This window comes from Canis lupus, chromosome 5 (assembly GCF_011100685.1).
Source record: "Canis lupus familiaris isolate Mischka breed German Shepherd chromosome 5, alternate assembly UU_Cfam_GSD_1.0, whole genome shotgun sequence".
NCBI lineage: Eukaryota > Metazoa > Chordata > Mammalia > Carnivora > Canidae > Canis > Canis lupus.
The window spans coordinates 62,104,532-62,122,585 of record NC_049226.1 but is presented as its reverse complement, the minus strand read 5'-3'; the positions used below and the strand labels follow the sequence as shown (position 1 = coordinate 62,122,585).

The following is an 18,054-nucleotide window of genomic DNA, read 5'->3' as shown; positions in this document are numbered from 1 at the left end:
CACCATACAGCTCATAACCATATAGCAAGTATCCTGTTGATCTTTTTTCTCTAAAGAAGAGGTGTGTTTGATGGTTGCTCTGGTAATTATCACTGTTAATGAATAGGGGAATGTAACAGCATGCCAATAAGGCCAAAGCACAAATTACAACTGTATTGTAGTGGCTTGAAATAGCGTAACGAGGGTTCCTTTTGGATGGAACTTGAGCTCATCTAGGTCCCCATTCAGTAAATGCCGCACTGTGAGGTCTGAAAAGATGTTCTCTGGCAAGTTCTCAGGCAGGTCCTTTTGGTACACTGATAACAGCATTTGGGTAAGTCTGAAACATAAATGAGACCAAATTGGGAGGAAATGATCTGAATAGATTTTCTGTGAATCAAAAAACCTAATTCAGTAAGAAAACCAGCAAGTAGTTGTGACTGATTTCCATCATCCTAAAATAATATTAAACAAAGGGCAATAAGATCGTAAGTTGATAGTCGGACTAACTGAATTGTTGGATAAGCAGCACAGGCATGAAAATGACCCAAAAGCCCCTGCAGGCCAAAAGGAGCCCATCCAAAAGAAGAGTAGAGCTCTGCTAAACATTTATTTATCCTGCAGCTGAAAGGGGGCAAAGGGATCCTTCAGGGGAGTGTGTGTGTGTGTGTGTGTGTGTGTGTGTGTGTGTGTGTGAAGGCTTCCAATTCAAAATTAGGCCTTGGAATTAAATTTAAAAGAATGTAAGTAAACAATACAGGAGAAAAGGCAAATCATTTCATGGAGTGCGTGAGTTAATAATTAACCCGATAATGAGGTCAGAATCTCATTCTATATGTTAAACCACCCCAATTAGGGAGTGCTAAATGTGTAACTCTCAGGCACAATTGCTGAACCCCAGAAGGGGCTCTAGGAGACTAAGGAGGTCAGCCGAAGGTCTGTGGCCTCCACTTAAAGAGACAGTACCATTGAGGGGACTGTTGTAGTTAAAACTGGAGGGTTTCTGTCTGTTTGCTTTTTTTCTTACTTTAGTTACTCTTGGTTTGTTATCATTTGTATTATTTATTTTATGGTTAAACTATAAGCCTAAGTTGCATCACCATCCTGAGGAGAAGCCTCCTCCCTTGGGCTTGCGGGAGTTTTGTCCTTGGGCATCACTGGCTGCCCAGGTGCCCAGAGATGCTGAGAGCAGCGTGAGTCTCCTAAGTAAAGGCAAGACTGGAGGGACACCTGGGTGGCTCGGCGGTTGAGCATCTGCCTTCGGCTCAGGTCGCGATCCCGGACACTCAGGATCAAGTTCCACATCAGGCTCCCTGCATGGAGCCTGCCTCCCTCTGTGTGTGTCTCTCATGAATAAATAAATAAAATCTTTAAAAAATTTTTTAAAAAAGGGCAAGATTGGAGCCGGAAAGAGGCCTGCCTGGGGTTGGGGGTGTTCCTTATGGAAGCCCAGGGGCTACCCTGGGCAGGGCAACCGCCACCAGCGCCTGGCACTGATTTTCAAACACGTGGTAAGAGGAGAGGTGGCTGGCAGACCTGCGGTAAGCGGTCTCATGAAAGGCCTTCAGCAGGGTGGCCTCGCTGCCCCTCGAGGTCTCATCCTGTCCCAGGCAGTCCCCTCCGCCCGACACCGTGCAGCTTTGTCCACGTCCACACTGTCCATCAGTGCTCCACTCTGCCCCGCAGATGAGCTCTGTTCATGTCCATGCTGTCCCACACTGTCCATCGGTGCTCCACCCTGTCCCACTCTGTCCCCCTCTGCCCCACACTGTGCAGCTCTATGTCCCTCACTGCCTCACACTGTCCATCAATGCCACACTCTGTCCACACTGTCCCCCTCTGCCCCACACCATGCAACTCTGTCCCTCCACGTCCACGCTGCCCCACACTGTCCATCAATGCCCATCTCTGTTCACGCTGTCCCCCTCTGCCCCACACCGTGCAGCTCTGTCCCTCCACGTCCACGCTGCCCCACACTGTCCATCAATGCCCTCAGTGTCCATCAATGTCCCACACTGTCCACGCTGTCCTCCTCTGCCCCACACTGTGCAGCTCTATGTCCACGCTGCCCCTCACTGTCCATCAGTGCCCCTCACTGTCCATCAATGCCCCACTCTGCCCATCAGTGCCCCTCACTGTCCACCAGTGCCCCGGGCTGCCCATCAATGCCCCACTCTGCCCATCAGTGCCCCTCCCTGCCCACCAGTGCCCCTCCCTGCCCACCAGTGCCCCACTCTGTCCACGCTGTCCCCTGCTGTCCCTCCCCCGCCCGGCCCGCCGGCCCCCGGGGGTGCGGGGCCTCCAGGACGCAGAGGCTCCCCCAGCCTCGGCCCCGGGGGTCCTCGGCCACCCTCGCGGGGGCTGCGGCCCGTGGACGCAGCAACGGCCGCCGAACCCCGCCGGGGGTTCCCTTTGGCGGAACGCGGGCCGAAGTCGAGCTGCCCGCACACCTGGGAGAAGAGTTCAGCGTGAGGATTGTGGGGGGTCGGCCGCTGCCGCTCGGACGGGGCAGGGGGAGGCGCGGAGGCCGCCGAGGCCGGGAAAGGGCTCGCTCCGAGACAAAGGCGGCATCCTCGCTGGGCCGCGCGACGCCGGTGGACCCCACGCCAGCGCCTGGGTCGCGGCATCGCCCCTTTAAGCGGCGCGCGGCCCGGATTGGTCGAGCGGGGGAGGTGGGGCGCCGAGCGTCGACGTCACGGCCCCGCCACTCGCTATATAAGGCGGCGTCGGCTGCCGCGCCGACGGCGGCCGAGTCGAGCGGGGAAGGCGAGTGGGGAGCGGCGGCCAGCGAGCGGCGAGGCGCCTGCGCGGTGTCCGGGCCCCTGAGCCCGCGGCGCTGAGCCAGCCGGGACGGACATGCGCGGGAGGGCGCCGTGGGGCAGCCGCGGCTCCGCGGGGGTAAGGGGCCTGCGGGCCGGGTAGTGTGGGGAGGGCGGCGCTGCCCCGCGCCCCCGCCGGGCCCCTGCGCCGGGCTGCGGGCGGCTCCCGACGCTGGGCGGGTCCCCGGGGCGACGCGGAGTCTCCCGGGACTGACGGACGGAGGGCCGGGGCGGGGGCCGGGGCCGGGGCGGGGGCCGGGAGCGCGGCGCGGGGCCGGGGCTTCGGGCGCGGGGGGCCGGGGTCCTGCGCCCGCGGGGCTGGCGGCGGCCTCGGCGGCGGCGCTCCACAATGGGGCTGCGCTGCCCGGCGCGCTCGGTGCCCGCCAGCCGTCCGAGGGCTGCGCGGGGGGCGGCCTCGCGGCGACCGCGGTCGTCCCCGGGCGGAGGAGTCCCGGCCCCCGCCGCCTGGCTCCCGGCTCGGCTGCGCGGTCCTTGGCCCCGAGCGCCCGCAGCGCCGCTTCCGAGGGAGCCGCAGCGCGGAGCCGTGTGTTGGGAACGTGACTGCTCATTGGGTGTTTTCTCGTGTGTATTTCTGTGTATATGTCACAGCCTCGTACACATGAGATGACTTCTCCGCGATTGGTGCTGGATTGGTGCTTGCTGAGTCTTTATTAGGATTTCGTCATTGCTTGAAAGGAACCAGTCTCTTACCTGATATAAAAAAAAATTATACATATGTGTGTATCTATATGAATAGATTGTTAGTCATAAACTTAAGTGCAGTCAGAATAGACTGTAGCTTTAAAAGAGATGTGTTGGTGACTTTAGGTACACCTGCAACACAGGTAGGGCCGGACTGGTTCCTAAGCAACTGTCAGAGGTGAAGAAAGGTGAGGTTAAAATGCCTTCCCCCCCCCCCCCCCACCTTCTGAAGGACAGTATTCTGCACGGTTGTCAGCTTTTATAAATCTTGTAAGAACGCAAAGGGTATGTGTTTGTTGAGGCTACTGAAACACTCACCATGCCGAGTCTTGCTTTTTTTTTTTTTTTTTTTTGCATTTCTGTAATTATACAGTTTTCAGCAAAGTTTTACGTAAACAGATCAAAAACAGGAGGCCGGGTATCCATTTGAAGAAATGACCAAATTTTGCCAAGACAAAAAGTTGGCTTCTTGCGAATTATGCTATGATTGGTTACCAGTATGTTATCAAGTCACATACTGCTCTCTTTTCCAGATATGAGCAGATCTGAAAAGAAATGCATAGAGCTTTTTAGCCTGAGCTTCAGACACTAATTGTCAGCTTCTTCACTTCACTCACAGGTTTATTTTCAGCTGGGTGTTTCAGTGGAGTCTGGCTAATCGGTGATAGAGGTCCTGGTCTAACCATTTATAACCTGACATATATTCGATTGTAAACTCCTTAAGGGCAGGAACTCTTCCTTGTACAGCTTCTATCTTGTGCAGCCTTGCACATAGTTGATGGTTGATAAATAATTGCTTGAAAGCATATTGTACATCTTTAAAGCTCAGCAGGATTGGACCAGTCACTGATAAGGGTGCAAAGCAAATCTTTTTTTATGGCTGTTATGAAATGCCTGAATTATTCATATTTTCGACAGGTGAAATTACGGTTTCAGTAAATTGTTTCTCCTCCTTTCAGCTCACAATAGCTACTGGCCACTCTTTCTTGAGGTTTAATTATATTATAGACTTGAGTTTTTGTGTGAAAATAACTCTTCACTGATGCTTCTCAGAAGTTGAACCAGATAATACTCCCTTTCAGCTAATACTAATGGTAGCTTTTAAAAGCAAGTTGCCTAAATTACAGGTACAATCTAACATGCTTGAAACTGACCTGAATGTCTGCATACCATCAGGTTGCTTTAGAAAGGTGAGCAGAGGAGGGAAAGGTGGTGCCAAGGGTAATTCCAGGAGTTTGAATGTCATCAGCTCCCTCTGCCAGAGAAACAGCTCTCCTTTTAATCTAAATAAATTTGAATTGGTACCTCTTCGTGAGGATTCCTTTTGCACCTTTTGGTGCTGGTGTTTGGCCATGCTTTATAAAAGCTAACAAATAACCTACTAGATAAACAAGATCCGGTTGTGGCATTCTGGCATTATGGGCATGGCATTAGTGTATGCTCTGTAAAGGTGGGTAAAACTGCTGAGTTTCAGGGTGCTGAATGTTAGTTACTAGCCTAATAGAGAAATTTGATTTAAGGTAGGGAAAAGTTAGTGTGGGATTCAGATTTCAAAAGGAGAAATGGATTCTGCAATTTGAAGTCATTGTTGATGCTTCAGCCCAGTTCCTCATACTGTAAAATGGGGCAGTATTACTAAAAGGTAAAATCTGCTAGACCTCAGGGAATATATTTGTAAAATATGGGGCTTGGCTACATGAGCTTTAGTCCTGTCCCACTCCAGAGTGCCATGATTCAACATTTCAAGGGAAGCAATAGGAAGGTAAGGATGAGAAGACATTGTCCAAAGCTCTTCTTGAAGACCCACAAGAATATGAAACCTGGCCAGGTACAGATTACTTCAAATAGTATTCCCTCTACGTGGAATGCCCTTCCAACTCTTCTCATGGCTGCCTCTTTTTCATCCTTAAATTTTAATTTAAAAAATCACCTCAGGGAGGTCTGCCCAGTTGGCCCTCATGACTCCAACCTCCCCTCCCTGTCGTCCCAGGGAAGTCATCACAATCTGAAATTGCTGGTTGTCTCCTCATTAGATTGAGGCTTTCTCAGGCAGCAGCCACATCTCTTTCACTAGCATAGTATCTACTCCAGAATAAGCACTTGAGAACCATTTGTGGAAATAACTCATCCTTGCCCTCTAAGAATTTGTGAGCAAAACCCTGTGCGTGGAGCTCCAGGTCCTATCTCTGTGATTGACACTCACTTAGGTCTTGAGCTTAGCCATCCCCTCATCAGTTTCCCCACTGATAAATAAGAACATTAGAAAGAGAAGTGAGGTTGGGGGTACCTGGGTGGCTCAGTCAATTAAGCGTCTGACTCCTGATTTCAACTCAGGTCATGATCTCAGGGCTGTGAAATGGAGCCCCACTCCCACCCCCACCCCCAGCCCAGTCATGCTCTGCACTCATTGGGGAGTCTGCTTGAGATTCCCTCCCCCTCCTTGCACATGCTCGCTCACACTCTCTCTCTAAAATAAAATCTTTAAAAGAAAAAGTGAGGTGGTTATCTAAAATGAAGAGACCGTGGAGAGGAAAGGAGTGAAAGTGTAGCAGGGGTGTGCTGCATCAGAGGACAGAAGAGCCTCACTGGCCTTTCTGCTAACAGGAAGATGTTTGGCCTCACTTCCTCATCTGCAAAACACAGAGTAATCCCTGCCACCTCTCACAGGGATGTTGTGGGGATCAGGTGAGATGATGTGTCAGAAAGTGCTTTGTAACTTGTCGAGTGCTTTCCAAGTACAAGATATTCTGGTATTAAATCCCAGACTTTAAAATGGAGCCTGATTGTAGGACCACTGCTGGGAACCATGCTGCGAGAGTGTATTGAAAGGAGACCCATGGGGTTTATGTAGGGACCCCTTCTTATGGGTAAAGACAGACCGGCACGGGGAGGCATCAGCTGGCATCAGCATATGCTCCGATTGAGAGCTTTGAAAGAATTGCTTGAAATGGTCACAGAGTATAAAATTGATACCTTAACCCACCCTTCCAGAGGATACATAGGCCAAATCTGAAGTTAATAAAATAACTTTCACAGGAGGATTTGAGGAAGTCGAAGTAAATCAGGAACTTTCATAGTCTAAGGGTTACCCAAGAAAAACTTACCAAGCAGCAAATCCCTAGAAAAGCCATGTGAGCCACCCTTCACATAGGCCTTGTAGTGGGTCAGATCTTATTACCGGTTGAAGATCATGAGGGGTTTGGAGAGGCCAGGTGGTGTGGTGAGAGCCTGGCCTAAGTCTCTAGGCCCCACCATTCACCAGATGTGACCTGGAGCCATCTCATCCCTCATCTGTAAACCGGGGTCATAATAGTAACTCACCCTTCAGGCTTGTTGAGAGGATTAAATAACTTATATGTATAAATCACTTAGAACAATGCCTGTCAAATAAGTTTCCAAGAATTAGTTTATTATTTGTACTGGTTTTATGTCCATTGTAACAGTCTGGAGTTAGCCATTGGGTGACTCCAGTGCTCATTAAGTAAATTTAAAGTTTGTAAAATTGGGCTATTGTGCTCCTTGTCATTAAGATTAGAATAGAACCCACGTATTTTTTCCATTTGGAAATCTATTATGTGTATGTCTAAAAGGAATAATATTTTTCCATCCTGTGTGTGTGTTGCTACTCATCGTAGCATCTGTAGGAAGAGTACAAAGGACAAGAGACTACATCCCCGCTGACGCACATTTCTGCCACTGCCTGAAGACTGTGTAGACACAAAGTGAATCAAAAGGCTATTGATGACGATGGCTGTAGAACGAATAGGTTTTTTGTTAGTTTGCTGTTTCTTAAAATACTCAGCTAGAAAATACTCTGAATTATTCGAGAAATTATGTCACTCGGCTTTGATTTTGACAGTCTGAAGATAAATTATTTTCCTTGTTGCCTCAGTTTTTACCACCTACAAGTGGGTTGTTATGTGCTCGCCTGCTCAAGGGAGGATGGGAGCCACAGGGGACAAAATGTCTATCCTCACCCCGCAGAACTACGTCGCCACAGGTCCTGAAACCATCACATTTACCTTGATTTCATGCAAGAGCATTTTACTTACATTTTATTTATTAACATAAAAGGTGTTAAGTCCTCTGTGCTTTTAACACGAAGGCATTTATGCTTCCTGTGGTAGCAGGGGGCCACAGAGGACATTCCTGCCTGCCTCCCCCTCCACTCTCTTCCCCCAGATCAACGTCTGTTGCAGTGAAATCTGAGAAAAACCCTGAATTAGGGCCTTTGATTTTGAGAGTCCTTTGCTCAGTGAGTAAACTCAGGTCATGCAACACTGGAACTGTCATAGACACTGCATGTGTTAGATGACTGTTAAATCAGTAACTTTCTCATATTATTAATAAAAGTCAAAGTCTGTAAAACAGCTGCACTAATGTTCAGTGTGTCCGATAGCTCAGCTGCTAGTGCTGTAGACACTAATCACAATAAAAACGATGGGATTTTGTTCTGTTTTTAATTTTCTCAAAGGTGATTATTTTAAGCATTTTCAGACTGAAGATAAGCATGCAGATGGTAGTTTATTTGGGGAGGATCTAAAATCATGGAATTAAAACAAAATTCTTTTTAAATAAAAAATAAAATCATGGAATTTGTCATGTTCTGTAATCAGTTTCTTTTTACAAATCTTGGCTCCGAATAGGATTATCTTCTATCTCTCTCTGTAAGGAAATAGTCTTGTAGGTAGTTGTTAAATAAGGTTGAAAAGACCATTTATCACCCTGAATAAACAGAAATCAGGTTCTAAAACCAGATTGAAAGAAGGAAATTACATCACACTTTTAAATAAGGAAGCGCTGGGCAGAACTGGATGAGTTGTATGACAAAAATGTGCCCCTCCTCCTCCTGTGGATTGCTTTTGAGATTTATTAATGAGATCTGGTGGCAAGGTAAGCACATCTAGGTTACTGTCTTAAGGTAGCCTGGTTTAAAAAACAAAAACGTTTCAAAGTGACTTTGTCAAGCTAAAGGCATGTGATTTCACCTTAATAAAGCATATATGATATGCTTTTCAGTGTGGCCGTTTTTGGTTTGTTTTCCTTAAGGAAAGTGACCTTAAATTTAACAACAACAACAGTAGGTGCCGAAGGAATCATGTGGAAGAAAAGGTGAAATTCATTATTTTCAGAAACCTTCCCCCTGGTTGCTTAAGTGAATGTACAGTAATAGAAACCAATTGAGAAATTTACACTGTTAACCACTTAAGTTTAGGGTTTTTACCCAGCCTGCAAGCTGTCCATTTTAGATTTTGGAAATAAATTTAATGAAAATTCCTTGCCTGCTGCTTACCTAAACTGGCTACATTATTATTGGGGGGCGTCTGCCCATGTTAGGTTGATCCCTCAGTTCTTCACTGATTTACACTAAATGTAAACCTGTCATGTCATTACTTCTTTTAAAAATGAGATGAATATTTTCTCAATATCCATTTAATAAATATTTTTCAGAAATGAATGATAGCAGGATCCACACAGGAGAGGGGAACAGAGTCCCATCCCAAAAGATTTGGAGGATGATCAAAGAATTGGGACACAAAGTAACTCAAGGACATAGAGACCCTGCCCTGGCCTTCAGAAGGGAGCCAGTTAGTGTACAAGGTGGTGGGACAAGTGGCTTCCAAGGAAAAGGTGAATTCTAACAGAGATTGGGGAAAAGAGAAGCAAGATCTTGAAAAAAGGTGGTTCAGGGCCTGCCTTGTTGCAGAGGCCTTAGGGCCAGCCTGCAAGAGCTTTTATTTAGAGGCTTTGGAGACTTTTGAGCAGTGGAAGATCCAAATTTGAGCTCCAATTCAGGAATATAGATCTGGTACTGGTGTGTTAGGCGGATTAGGTTATTTTCAGACCCAAGGCAGAGCGATGCCCGTGAACAGAAGGAAGGTAGGTCTGAGAGGCAGTGTGGAAATAGGCTCTGGGACTGGATGATTGAACATACGTCTGTTGGGACTCAGGTTATGAAAAATGGTGCCTGTGGGAGAAGTGGGGTCCTCGCAGACCCTGAACTGGTTTGGAAAGGGGGAGGGGGTGTGAAGTAAGTGACAGGAGTTGGGTCTGTAGAGTTGCAGATGCCAGAAGCCCAGCCGAGTGGAAAGATAATCACCAGACAATAGGAAATGCAAAGTGGAAGCTTGAGCCCGGCCTGGAGTGGAGATGCAGGAGATTGAGAAGCTGTCTATGCAGGGTTGAAGCCACAGAAGTGGATCAAAACTCAAAAGGCGCAGGGTGGGGGAGGGGGCGTGCAAGGAGAGCAAATCAAAGTGCAGCCGCAAGAAACAGATCGTTTTACGAGATACTGTTTCTTGTCTTTTTGAAAAAGTGATGTTAATAGGAAAGAGTAGTCCACATTTGGGATTGGTATTTAACTGCAGTTTTGACACTAAAAAGGGTAAAGATCAGTTCACAAATTTTAGGGACATTCTTTTGCCCAAGGTCATTCCGATCCTGTTCTACACCACGCTGCCTGGGTTCACATTCGCTCTCACATTTTGCATTTCCTAACAGAATGCCATCTTATGCTTAGAGGTCCTGATTTCCCCACATAGGAGTATTTTTGCAGTTGCTTTTCTAATGAATTGTCAGGTAGAACTGGCTTAACAGTTCCAGAAACAGAACTTGAAACACTGCAGCACTGGGATGCCCTGGTGGCTCAGTGGCTGAGCGTCTGCCTTCAGCTCAGGGCCTGATCCCAGGGTCTCAGGATTGAGTCCTACATCGGGCTCCCTGCATGGAGTCTGCTTCTCCCTCTGCCTGTGTCTCTGCCTCTCTCTCTCTCTGTGTCTCTCATGAATAAATAAATAAAATCTTAAAAAGAAAAGTAAGAGAAACCCTACAGCACTAGTGAAATTTCCCTGGACCATTGTGTTTCTTTTTAACTTGAGGTTGCCCGGGCTGATTTTTCCCGAGGAGTGTACGTACTGCAGATGTGGGGAGGCGGGGAAGAATCGCAGGTCGCCTCCTGCCTCTGCTGGCATTCCTAGGACCATGCTGAAAACATTTGCTTCCAAACCTACGGGTAGGTCACCCTTCCTGAGTCTATGGTTGGAAGTTACTTCCCAAAAGAGAACATGCAGTTATGTCTCCCTCCTCGCTTCTCCCATGCAAGCTAGTAGGAAGTTCGGACAGTTTCATAACACGTCCCATTCACAATTCCCCATTGAAATGTAGAGGCAGGTCACCTTCTATGAATACACAAAGACACTATTGTGGTCAGAAGTGAGCTGGCTTAGTGAACACAATTCTTTTTATACTAAAAAAATTTTTTTCTTAAGAAAGCTAACAAGTAGGTGATAGAAACAATGAATAAAAAATAACTTTCTAGAACATATACATAATTTTAAGGGGCCACTGAAATGTGAGTTTAGAATTCCGAGGCCATTCCAGCAGAGGCGATAGTTACACAATCATTCTGTTGAAAGCTAAGATTTAGATGGCATTAGGAGGCTGACACACAGTAATTACGAGGAGCACTTGCTGGCCTGCAGACAGGTGGGGGTTGGGCCTCCAGAATCCCCCGCAGCATTTTCCTGTAATCTGGATGAGCGATCTCTAAACGTGTGCTTTCAAACTACTTAAATACCATATTCTTCTTCCTATCTTGGCCTTTCGTTTTTACATCACCACAGATACTTTCCCTGTGCTCATGCCCGTGCTTGTAGGGTGCTCCGGGAAAGCGCCACATACCACCAGGCCAAGTGCCCGGAGGGGGCGCCAAGCAGTGTGTTCTAAAAATGGGTTGTTGGTTGTTTTTTGTTTTGTTTTGTTTTGTTTTGTTTAATTTTGCGTAGCTTTCCTTAATCCACGTAAAGTAAAAACACGTGTGTTCATTTCAAGCCTCTGAAGACCAAAAATTTAAAAGATCCCCCAATAACTTAGATTTCTTAGATGGTGGGGTTTTCTTTTCCCTGTTCTTAATCCTATGCCTTGGAGAGACTGCTCACAGGAAAAGAGCGCTTGACTGTTTGAAATCCTGTTTGAAACCTATTTAAGTCTCTGCCTAATGTATCAGAGCAGCTGGCTTTGGGATAATAAAAAGCTGAAGAACAGCCCCATGTTCGCTTTGTCACCGAAACATGACTGTCTCTCCATTTCTTTTTGCATGAAGCACAAGCACTTGCAGAGTATTTGTTAGATCTGTAGCTAAAAAAGAAAAGACCCCGTGCTCTATTCATCGTGTACATCCAGTTGATACTGGTGATGGTAATAATTAGATGGCAGAGTGTAGTACTTCATTCAGTGAGCATTTGCTTCTTGAGCACTTGCTGATGTGCCAGGTAGGGATGATTTATGATTAGAACCTAGCCTCTTTCCTGGACTCACAGTCTAGTGGGTGACAGATGTGTCCATAAAACAAATGACCTGTGTACCCCCTTCCCCACCCCCACTGCATGCTCGCCTCACTCATCTGTGTCACCACCAGTCCCCAGCACACCACCCAGCTCTGGGTGGCTGCACACATGCTTGGTGAGCACAAGATAGAGCGTCACAGAGTGTCTTTGCATGTCCCAGAAGGGGTCAGTGTTACACAGAGAGTTAACAGATTGTGTTCTGGTGTCTAAAAGAAAAAAAAAAAAAAAGCCTGCACTTTCTCTAAAGAAGCATGTATCTGAAGAGAACAGGGATGGATGCTAACGAACACTTCTAGAAAGAAGGCACGGGGCGAGCTACTGGTTGACTGCAGACATAGACCATCTGATGGGGAGAGGGGGGTCCTCACGCTGGGGAACTACTAGATTAAGAAAAGGGCATTTACTTAGGCCCTGTAATCTTGCCTTGGAGCGAGGCAAGACAGGAATCACGAGGCACTTCATACAGGAGAATGTGAAGAATGTGCCTTTAAGTTTGTCTTTGAGAGGGAGGAGGAAACTGTCCCAGGCCTCTGCTGAAGCTGGTGACCTTGCAGAACTTGATTTTTACAGGATAATGGAAATTAGGATCTTCATATCTATTTCTTTATTCTCAAGTAGGTAGTAACTGGAGAATTTGTCCTCCCAGGGTCAACCCTGAAATAGAGAATCCAAACAAATGCTTGGCCATGGAGTAATCCGGTGCCACTGTGGACTCTCTTGTTCAGAGCATTGGGTTTTAGTGAATGTTGATTCTGCAATATTGAATACAGTCATTTCTGAGATGGCCCTGGTGGCCTGGGAGACTGTGAGCTCACTATGCGCACGCTCTGGAAGGTCGGGTCATAGTTGGTTAGAGAACTGTGTGCGCGCTTTGGCCAGCAAGCAGGATCTGTTGTGCAGCTGTCGGGCTGCAGTAGGAGGTCTGCCTCTGCTTGCTGTGGATCGTTTCTCACTTTGCTGAAAACATTTCAGAGCTTTGATTAGTATTTCCAAAAAAAAATTGTTCTCAATGTCTCCGTTTAAGTACCATCATGAGAAGTAAGAATTGGTTCATGCAAAAATGTGAGGATGAAGTGAACATCTGTAACTAAATTTTTCTGTCCCACGTCCCCCACACCCCCACCAATTCTCTGATATTAGCTGTGCGTGGGTATTTCCGAATTGTTTATTCTCTTGTCTCTTCTGTCTCGCCCCCCACCTAGGGAATGCAAGCTGCTGGTTAACTGCAGATCCCCAGGCCTCAAGGGTGTGGAGACCTCCCAGAGTAAGGCACCATGTCCACGGCAGGAGTTGCTGCTCAGGAGATTAGAGTCCCATTAAAAACCGGATATCTGCATGATGGCCAAGCCATGAGGACCGTCAGGACCTGCTGGGGTGGCCGCAGTGAATTTGAAAAGTAAGCGCAGGATGGAATGGCCCTGAAACCTCTAAGCCGGTACTGTCAAAATGAGATCTGAGATCGGGGACATGACAGCTCCTTATTTGTGACCCAAGATGTCTTTGCTTTCATTTCAGTCACTTTTTGAGCATCGACCCAATCACCATGGCTTACAGCCTCGACTCTACTGCTCAGGAGCGCCTAACTTCTCTTGGTACGTGTCCTGGAAACTAAAGCAAGGCTAGTGCTTGAGCAGGAAGTCCACAGTCGGGATAGTACTGGCTGGTCCTCCAGCCTGATGTTCGAGTGAGGAAGCCACCTGAACTGTTTCCAGCAGCAGCCTGACCCCTGGTGGCAGCAGGTTCTGGAGAGAGCCGTGTGCTTGGCTTTCGAGCCACCCTGCCTTTACTCTGAGTCACCGATGCCCTGACCACACCTTTTTGTGGAAGTGTGATCTTTCACAGTCAGTGAATTCTGATCCCTGCTCTGATCCACACTTAACTTCTAGAGACCTTGGACAAGATCTCTCCTCTCACGAGTTTCGGATGCGCGTCCCAGGGCGATCGAGTAGTGTCCACGTGGATAAACACTTAGGAGAGAGTGTGATGTGCAGTCTAGGACTTCTGACGTGGGCACTGTGTTCCTTAGATTTTGTCAGGAGCATTTAGCACATTGCCAGCAGGTCTGCACTCTTCCTAAGGTCATGATGGCACTAACAGTGCAGACCCAGTCTCGCTTTACTCACACCCTGCCTGCCTCGTGTCACCGCGTCTCTTAAGTGGCGGGCTACTGTGGTGTGGTCTTCACGTAAATTATATGCTGCTCATCATCTGCGAGTTTTGCACACGTCACAAAACCTGCCAAGGTGTGTGGGTGTGCACCATGCACATGTCCAAGGGAGATAGAAGAGATAGCTTGTTCTTTGAACCCAATCATGTGCAGGAACAATCTCCTGGCCCCTAATTAACACCTGTGGCTCTCCCATGGGTGTTCTCAGGGTGGCAGCCGTCAGGTGTGTGCTGCCTTCGCAGGGAGCCGTGGGCACACAGGTAGCTGGGCTAGGCCTCGAGCGGTTGGGGAGGGTACTGCGCATGCGGGCCTTTCCCTGACCTCTCTCGTTCCTTCTAGGGCACGCTGCGACGTCTGGTCCAAGGAACGGCCCTACTCAGAAGCCCAGCCTCGCCCCTCTTCTTATTCCCCCAGGCGAAGACTTGGGGCAGCGCGAAGAGGAGCGAGTCGTGTGTGGCTTTAAGAAACTCTCAGTGAACGGGGTCTGTGCTTCTCCTCCTCCGCTCACACCCATAAAGAACCCCCCGTCCCCCTTCCCCTGCACTGCCCTCTGTGATCGGGGTTCCAGGCCCCTCCCGCCGCTGCCCATCTCCGAAGACCTCTCTCTGGATGAGACAGACTGCGAGGTCGAATTCCTCACCAGCTCGGACACGGACTTCCTCTTAGAAGACTGTACGCTGTCCAGCTTCAAATACGATGTTCCGGGCAGGCGAAGCTTCCGTGGGTGCGGACAGATCAACTACGCATATTTTGATACCCCAGCTGTCTCTGCAGCGGATCTCAGTCAGGCTCCTGACCAAAATGGAGGGGTGCAAAGTTCAAATCCTCCTCCACCTCAGACCCACCGAAGATTAAGAAGGTCCCATTCGGGACCAGCTGGATCCTTTAACAAGCCAGCCATAAGGGTGTCCAGCTACATACACAGAGCTTCTCCAAACTCCGATGAAGACAAACCTGAGGTTCCCCCCAGGGTTCCCATACCTCCTAGGCCAGTGAAGCCAGATTACAGAAGGTGGTCAGCGGAAGTTACTTCTAGCACCTACAGTGATGAAGACAGGCCTCCCAAAGTGCCACCAAGAGAACCTTTATCCCGGAGTAACTCCCGCACACCCAGCCCCAAAAGCCTCCCGTCTTACCTCAATGGGGTCATGCCCCCTACTCAGAGCTTCGCCCCTGACCCCAAGTACGTCAGCAGCAAAGCTCTGCAAAGACAGAACAGCGAAGGGTCTGCCAATAAGGTCCCTTGCATCCTGCCCATTATTGAAAATGGGAAGAAGGTTAGCTCAACACATTATTACCTACTACCTGAGAGACCCCCGTACCTGGACAAATATGAAAAGTTTTTTCGGGAAGCAGAGGAAACAAATGCAGGCCCCTCGACCCAACCCCTGTCTGCTGACTGCAGTGTCATCTCCACCACAGAGAAGCTGGACTCAAAGACAAAACTGGACCTTGGTGGCCACGTGAAGCGCAAACATTTGTCCTATGTGGTTTCTCCATAGGCTTTGGGGTGGTGGCTTGACAGGGGCTCCCTGGGAGCAGATGGTCCTTAAGCCACTTTCTGGTTTAGTTGAGGTTCACAGGGAAAGGTTTTCAGATCCCAGAATGAAATATTCGAACCCACCATCTGAAAGAGACAGGGTTAGAGCGGCCGGGACGCATGCTCAGGCTGGGAATCCCTGATTTTGCTGTTCCGACCCGGAGTGTAAAGATGTGCAGGCAGAGAGAGAAGGCTTTGTGAGCACGTTAGTGACCCATAGAAGCCTGTGGTGGAAGCACAGGCTATAGTTGCAGGTTAACCAATTAGTTGCTACCTTAGAGTCACATATATTCAGAATGATAAAACAAGCCAGAGGATGGCTCCTGACTGAGAATTGAGCAAATGGAAGAAAACACAGTATTCCTTAGATCAGAATCATTAAAAAAAAAAAAATGCAAAAAAAAACAAAAAAACATAAAACAAAAAAAAACAATTTTCACCTAGTCCATTTGAAACTGCCCAGCTCTTGGGCCCGAGAAGCTCTGTCTCCTTTCTGTCTGCAAGCAGCCTGTGCCACCCAGGGCAGGGCGCGCGTCCGTCCCGTGGCTCTCCCTGCCCAGGTTCAAAATCGTCCCAAGACCTGGCTCCCCACAGCTCCTCACTCTCTGCTCGTGGAGGGGAGGATGGCGGTGTGCCGGGCAGCCATGCTTTCACCTGTGCATGCATGTCTCGCATCTCGAGAAATGAGAAGATGACAATTCATTAATCATTTCTCCCCCAGAACTTCCTGCTCTGTTCTATCCACTAACGTGGCCTGTTTGTAGCGTGGGCCTCACAGCCACAGGGGGCCTGTTAGACTCATGTCGAAAGCAAACCGTTCATCAGTGTTTGGGATGTCAGTCACACAGTCGTGAAACAGTTTGCTGCATGACAGCGTCACCAGGGAGCATGTGTTGTGTTTTTGTACTGGTTGTGTTTTTTTTTTGTTGTTTTTTGGGTTTTTTGTTTTGTTTTGTTTTGTTTTGTTTTTTTAGACTGTATTAAGAAACACGTACAGCACAAGCTGGCCTTGTGTTGCTGGTTCCTGTTCAGTATTTCCTGGGGATTGTTTGCTTCTTTAAGTAAAACACTTCTGACCAATAGTACAGTATGTCTTAATGGCACAGGTCACATCAGCATCTTTCTGCTTTTGAGACTCTCTCGGCTGGCTGCTTCACCTGGATTCAGGGAGACCCGTAGCCTGTGCTTGGGTTTCCACGTGCTGCGATGTATCTTGTATAGATAAGCACAAAAGAGAAGGTGCTCACTAACAGAGGTACATTACTACAATGTTCTCTTAACAGTTAAACAAGCTGTTTACAGTTTCAACTGCTGAATACTATTTGAGCTATTTAAAGCTTATATTTTAGTATGAACTAAATGAAGGTTAAGACATGCTTTAGAAAAATGCACTGATTTCTGCATTATGTGTACAGTATTGGACAAAGGATGTTATTCATTTTTGTTGCATTATTTTGAATATTGTCTTTTCATTTTAATAAAGTTATAATACTATTTATGACACCGTTAACAATGTTTCTTGCCTAAACTCTTATAAAAGTTTATGTCTCAAGTACGTCGACAAGTATTACCATCTTTAAGCACGAGGGAAGATTTTTTTTTTACAGCTTCCTAAATGCTTGAAATACACTGTCATCCCTAAAAGAAATGTGAACGATTGATACACACGCACAGTGAAAACGGGCTGTTTGTTTTTACCTTCAACAGTTCAGAGAGGGGACTGGAACTGATGCCAGGGTGTTGCTGTCAACACAGCTACTGCCTGGAGAGAGGAACATACGGAAGAAATGGGCTTTTGTACACACCCGATGTGGCCCACACTGAGTTTCAGGACTAGGTCCAGATTATTGTGGGCCCTTTGGGTGGCTCTGCTTCTTGCCAGACATGAGGCCACCAGAGGAACCCTAGCCTGCCCTGGCTTCTCATGGAGAAGACAGCCATGCTTCTCGCAGCTTCTGGACGCAGGAGTAAGCCGGTGGCCGAACGTGAGGGCAACTCTCCAGCGCTGCCGTGCCCTATGCCCAGCTGTCCCCTCTCCTGGGCCCTGTAGCCAAAACCCAGCTGCTCTCTCCACTCCACGAGCTCCTGGACAATGGTGAAGTTCTCTGTGAGCTTGATGGAGACCTTGAATGTGCTTGGTATCCTCCAGAGTCAAGAGTGAGGGCTCAGAGGTCAATGAGTAGACCACCTCCACCTCTATGTGTTGGGCAGATTCTTTAACATCTCTGTCCTTGGGTAGAATTGGAGTGGGGGTGTCGTGATACCCACTATAGGGAATTATCTGTGGCAACTGCATATAAACCATGGCAGTTGGTGTGTGGTGAAGGCCTGGTATGTGCGTGGATTTTGTAGTCCTAGTTTACTTGCAGTTGCCCTGACAGGTATTATTTCTGACACTTTATAGATGAGAAATGGGCTCAGGGAGTTGGTTCAACAGACACTTGTTGGGGAATGCCAGCCACATGCTAGATCCTGGGACATGGGCATAACCTCTGCCCTCTA

The 18,054-nt window shown here is 48.1% G+C and overlaps 1 protein-coding gene across 1 annotated transcript; it reads left to right on the top strand.

Annotated features, from left to right (window-relative positions):
• The first annotated feature begins 2,735 nt into the window (after nt 1-2,735).
• Nucleotides 2,736-17,062, top strand: ERRFI1 (ERBB receptor feedback inhibitor 1). The gene is made up of 4 exons (XM_038537857.1): nt 2,736-2,877; nt 13,048-13,241; nt 13,361-13,437; nt 14,352-17,062. The coding sequence occupies exons 2-4, from the start codon at nt 13,120-13,122 to the stop codon at nt 15,512-15,514; spliced, it is 1,362 nt and encodes a 453-aa protein (XP_038393785.1). The 5' UTR covers nt 2,736-2,877; nt 13,048-13,119; the 3' UTR covers nt 15,515-17,062.
• Nucleotides 17,063-18,054: the final 992 nt, after the last annotated feature.

Excerpts from the sequence above, each read along its gene's own strand:
- ERRFI1 (XM_038537857.1), top strand. The coding sequence starts at position 13,120 with ATGTCCACGGCAGGAGTTGCTGCTCAGGAGATTAGAGTCCCATTAAAA. Across the intron at positions 13,242-13,360 it reads GGCCGCAGTGAATTTGAAAA|TCACTTTTTGAGCATCGACC; the intron begins GTAAGCGCAGGA and ends CTTTCATTTCAG. Across the intron at positions 13,438-14,351 it reads GGAGCGCCTAACTTCTCTTG|GGCACGCTGCGACGTCTGGT; the intron begins GTACGTGTCCTG and ends CGTTCCTTCTAG.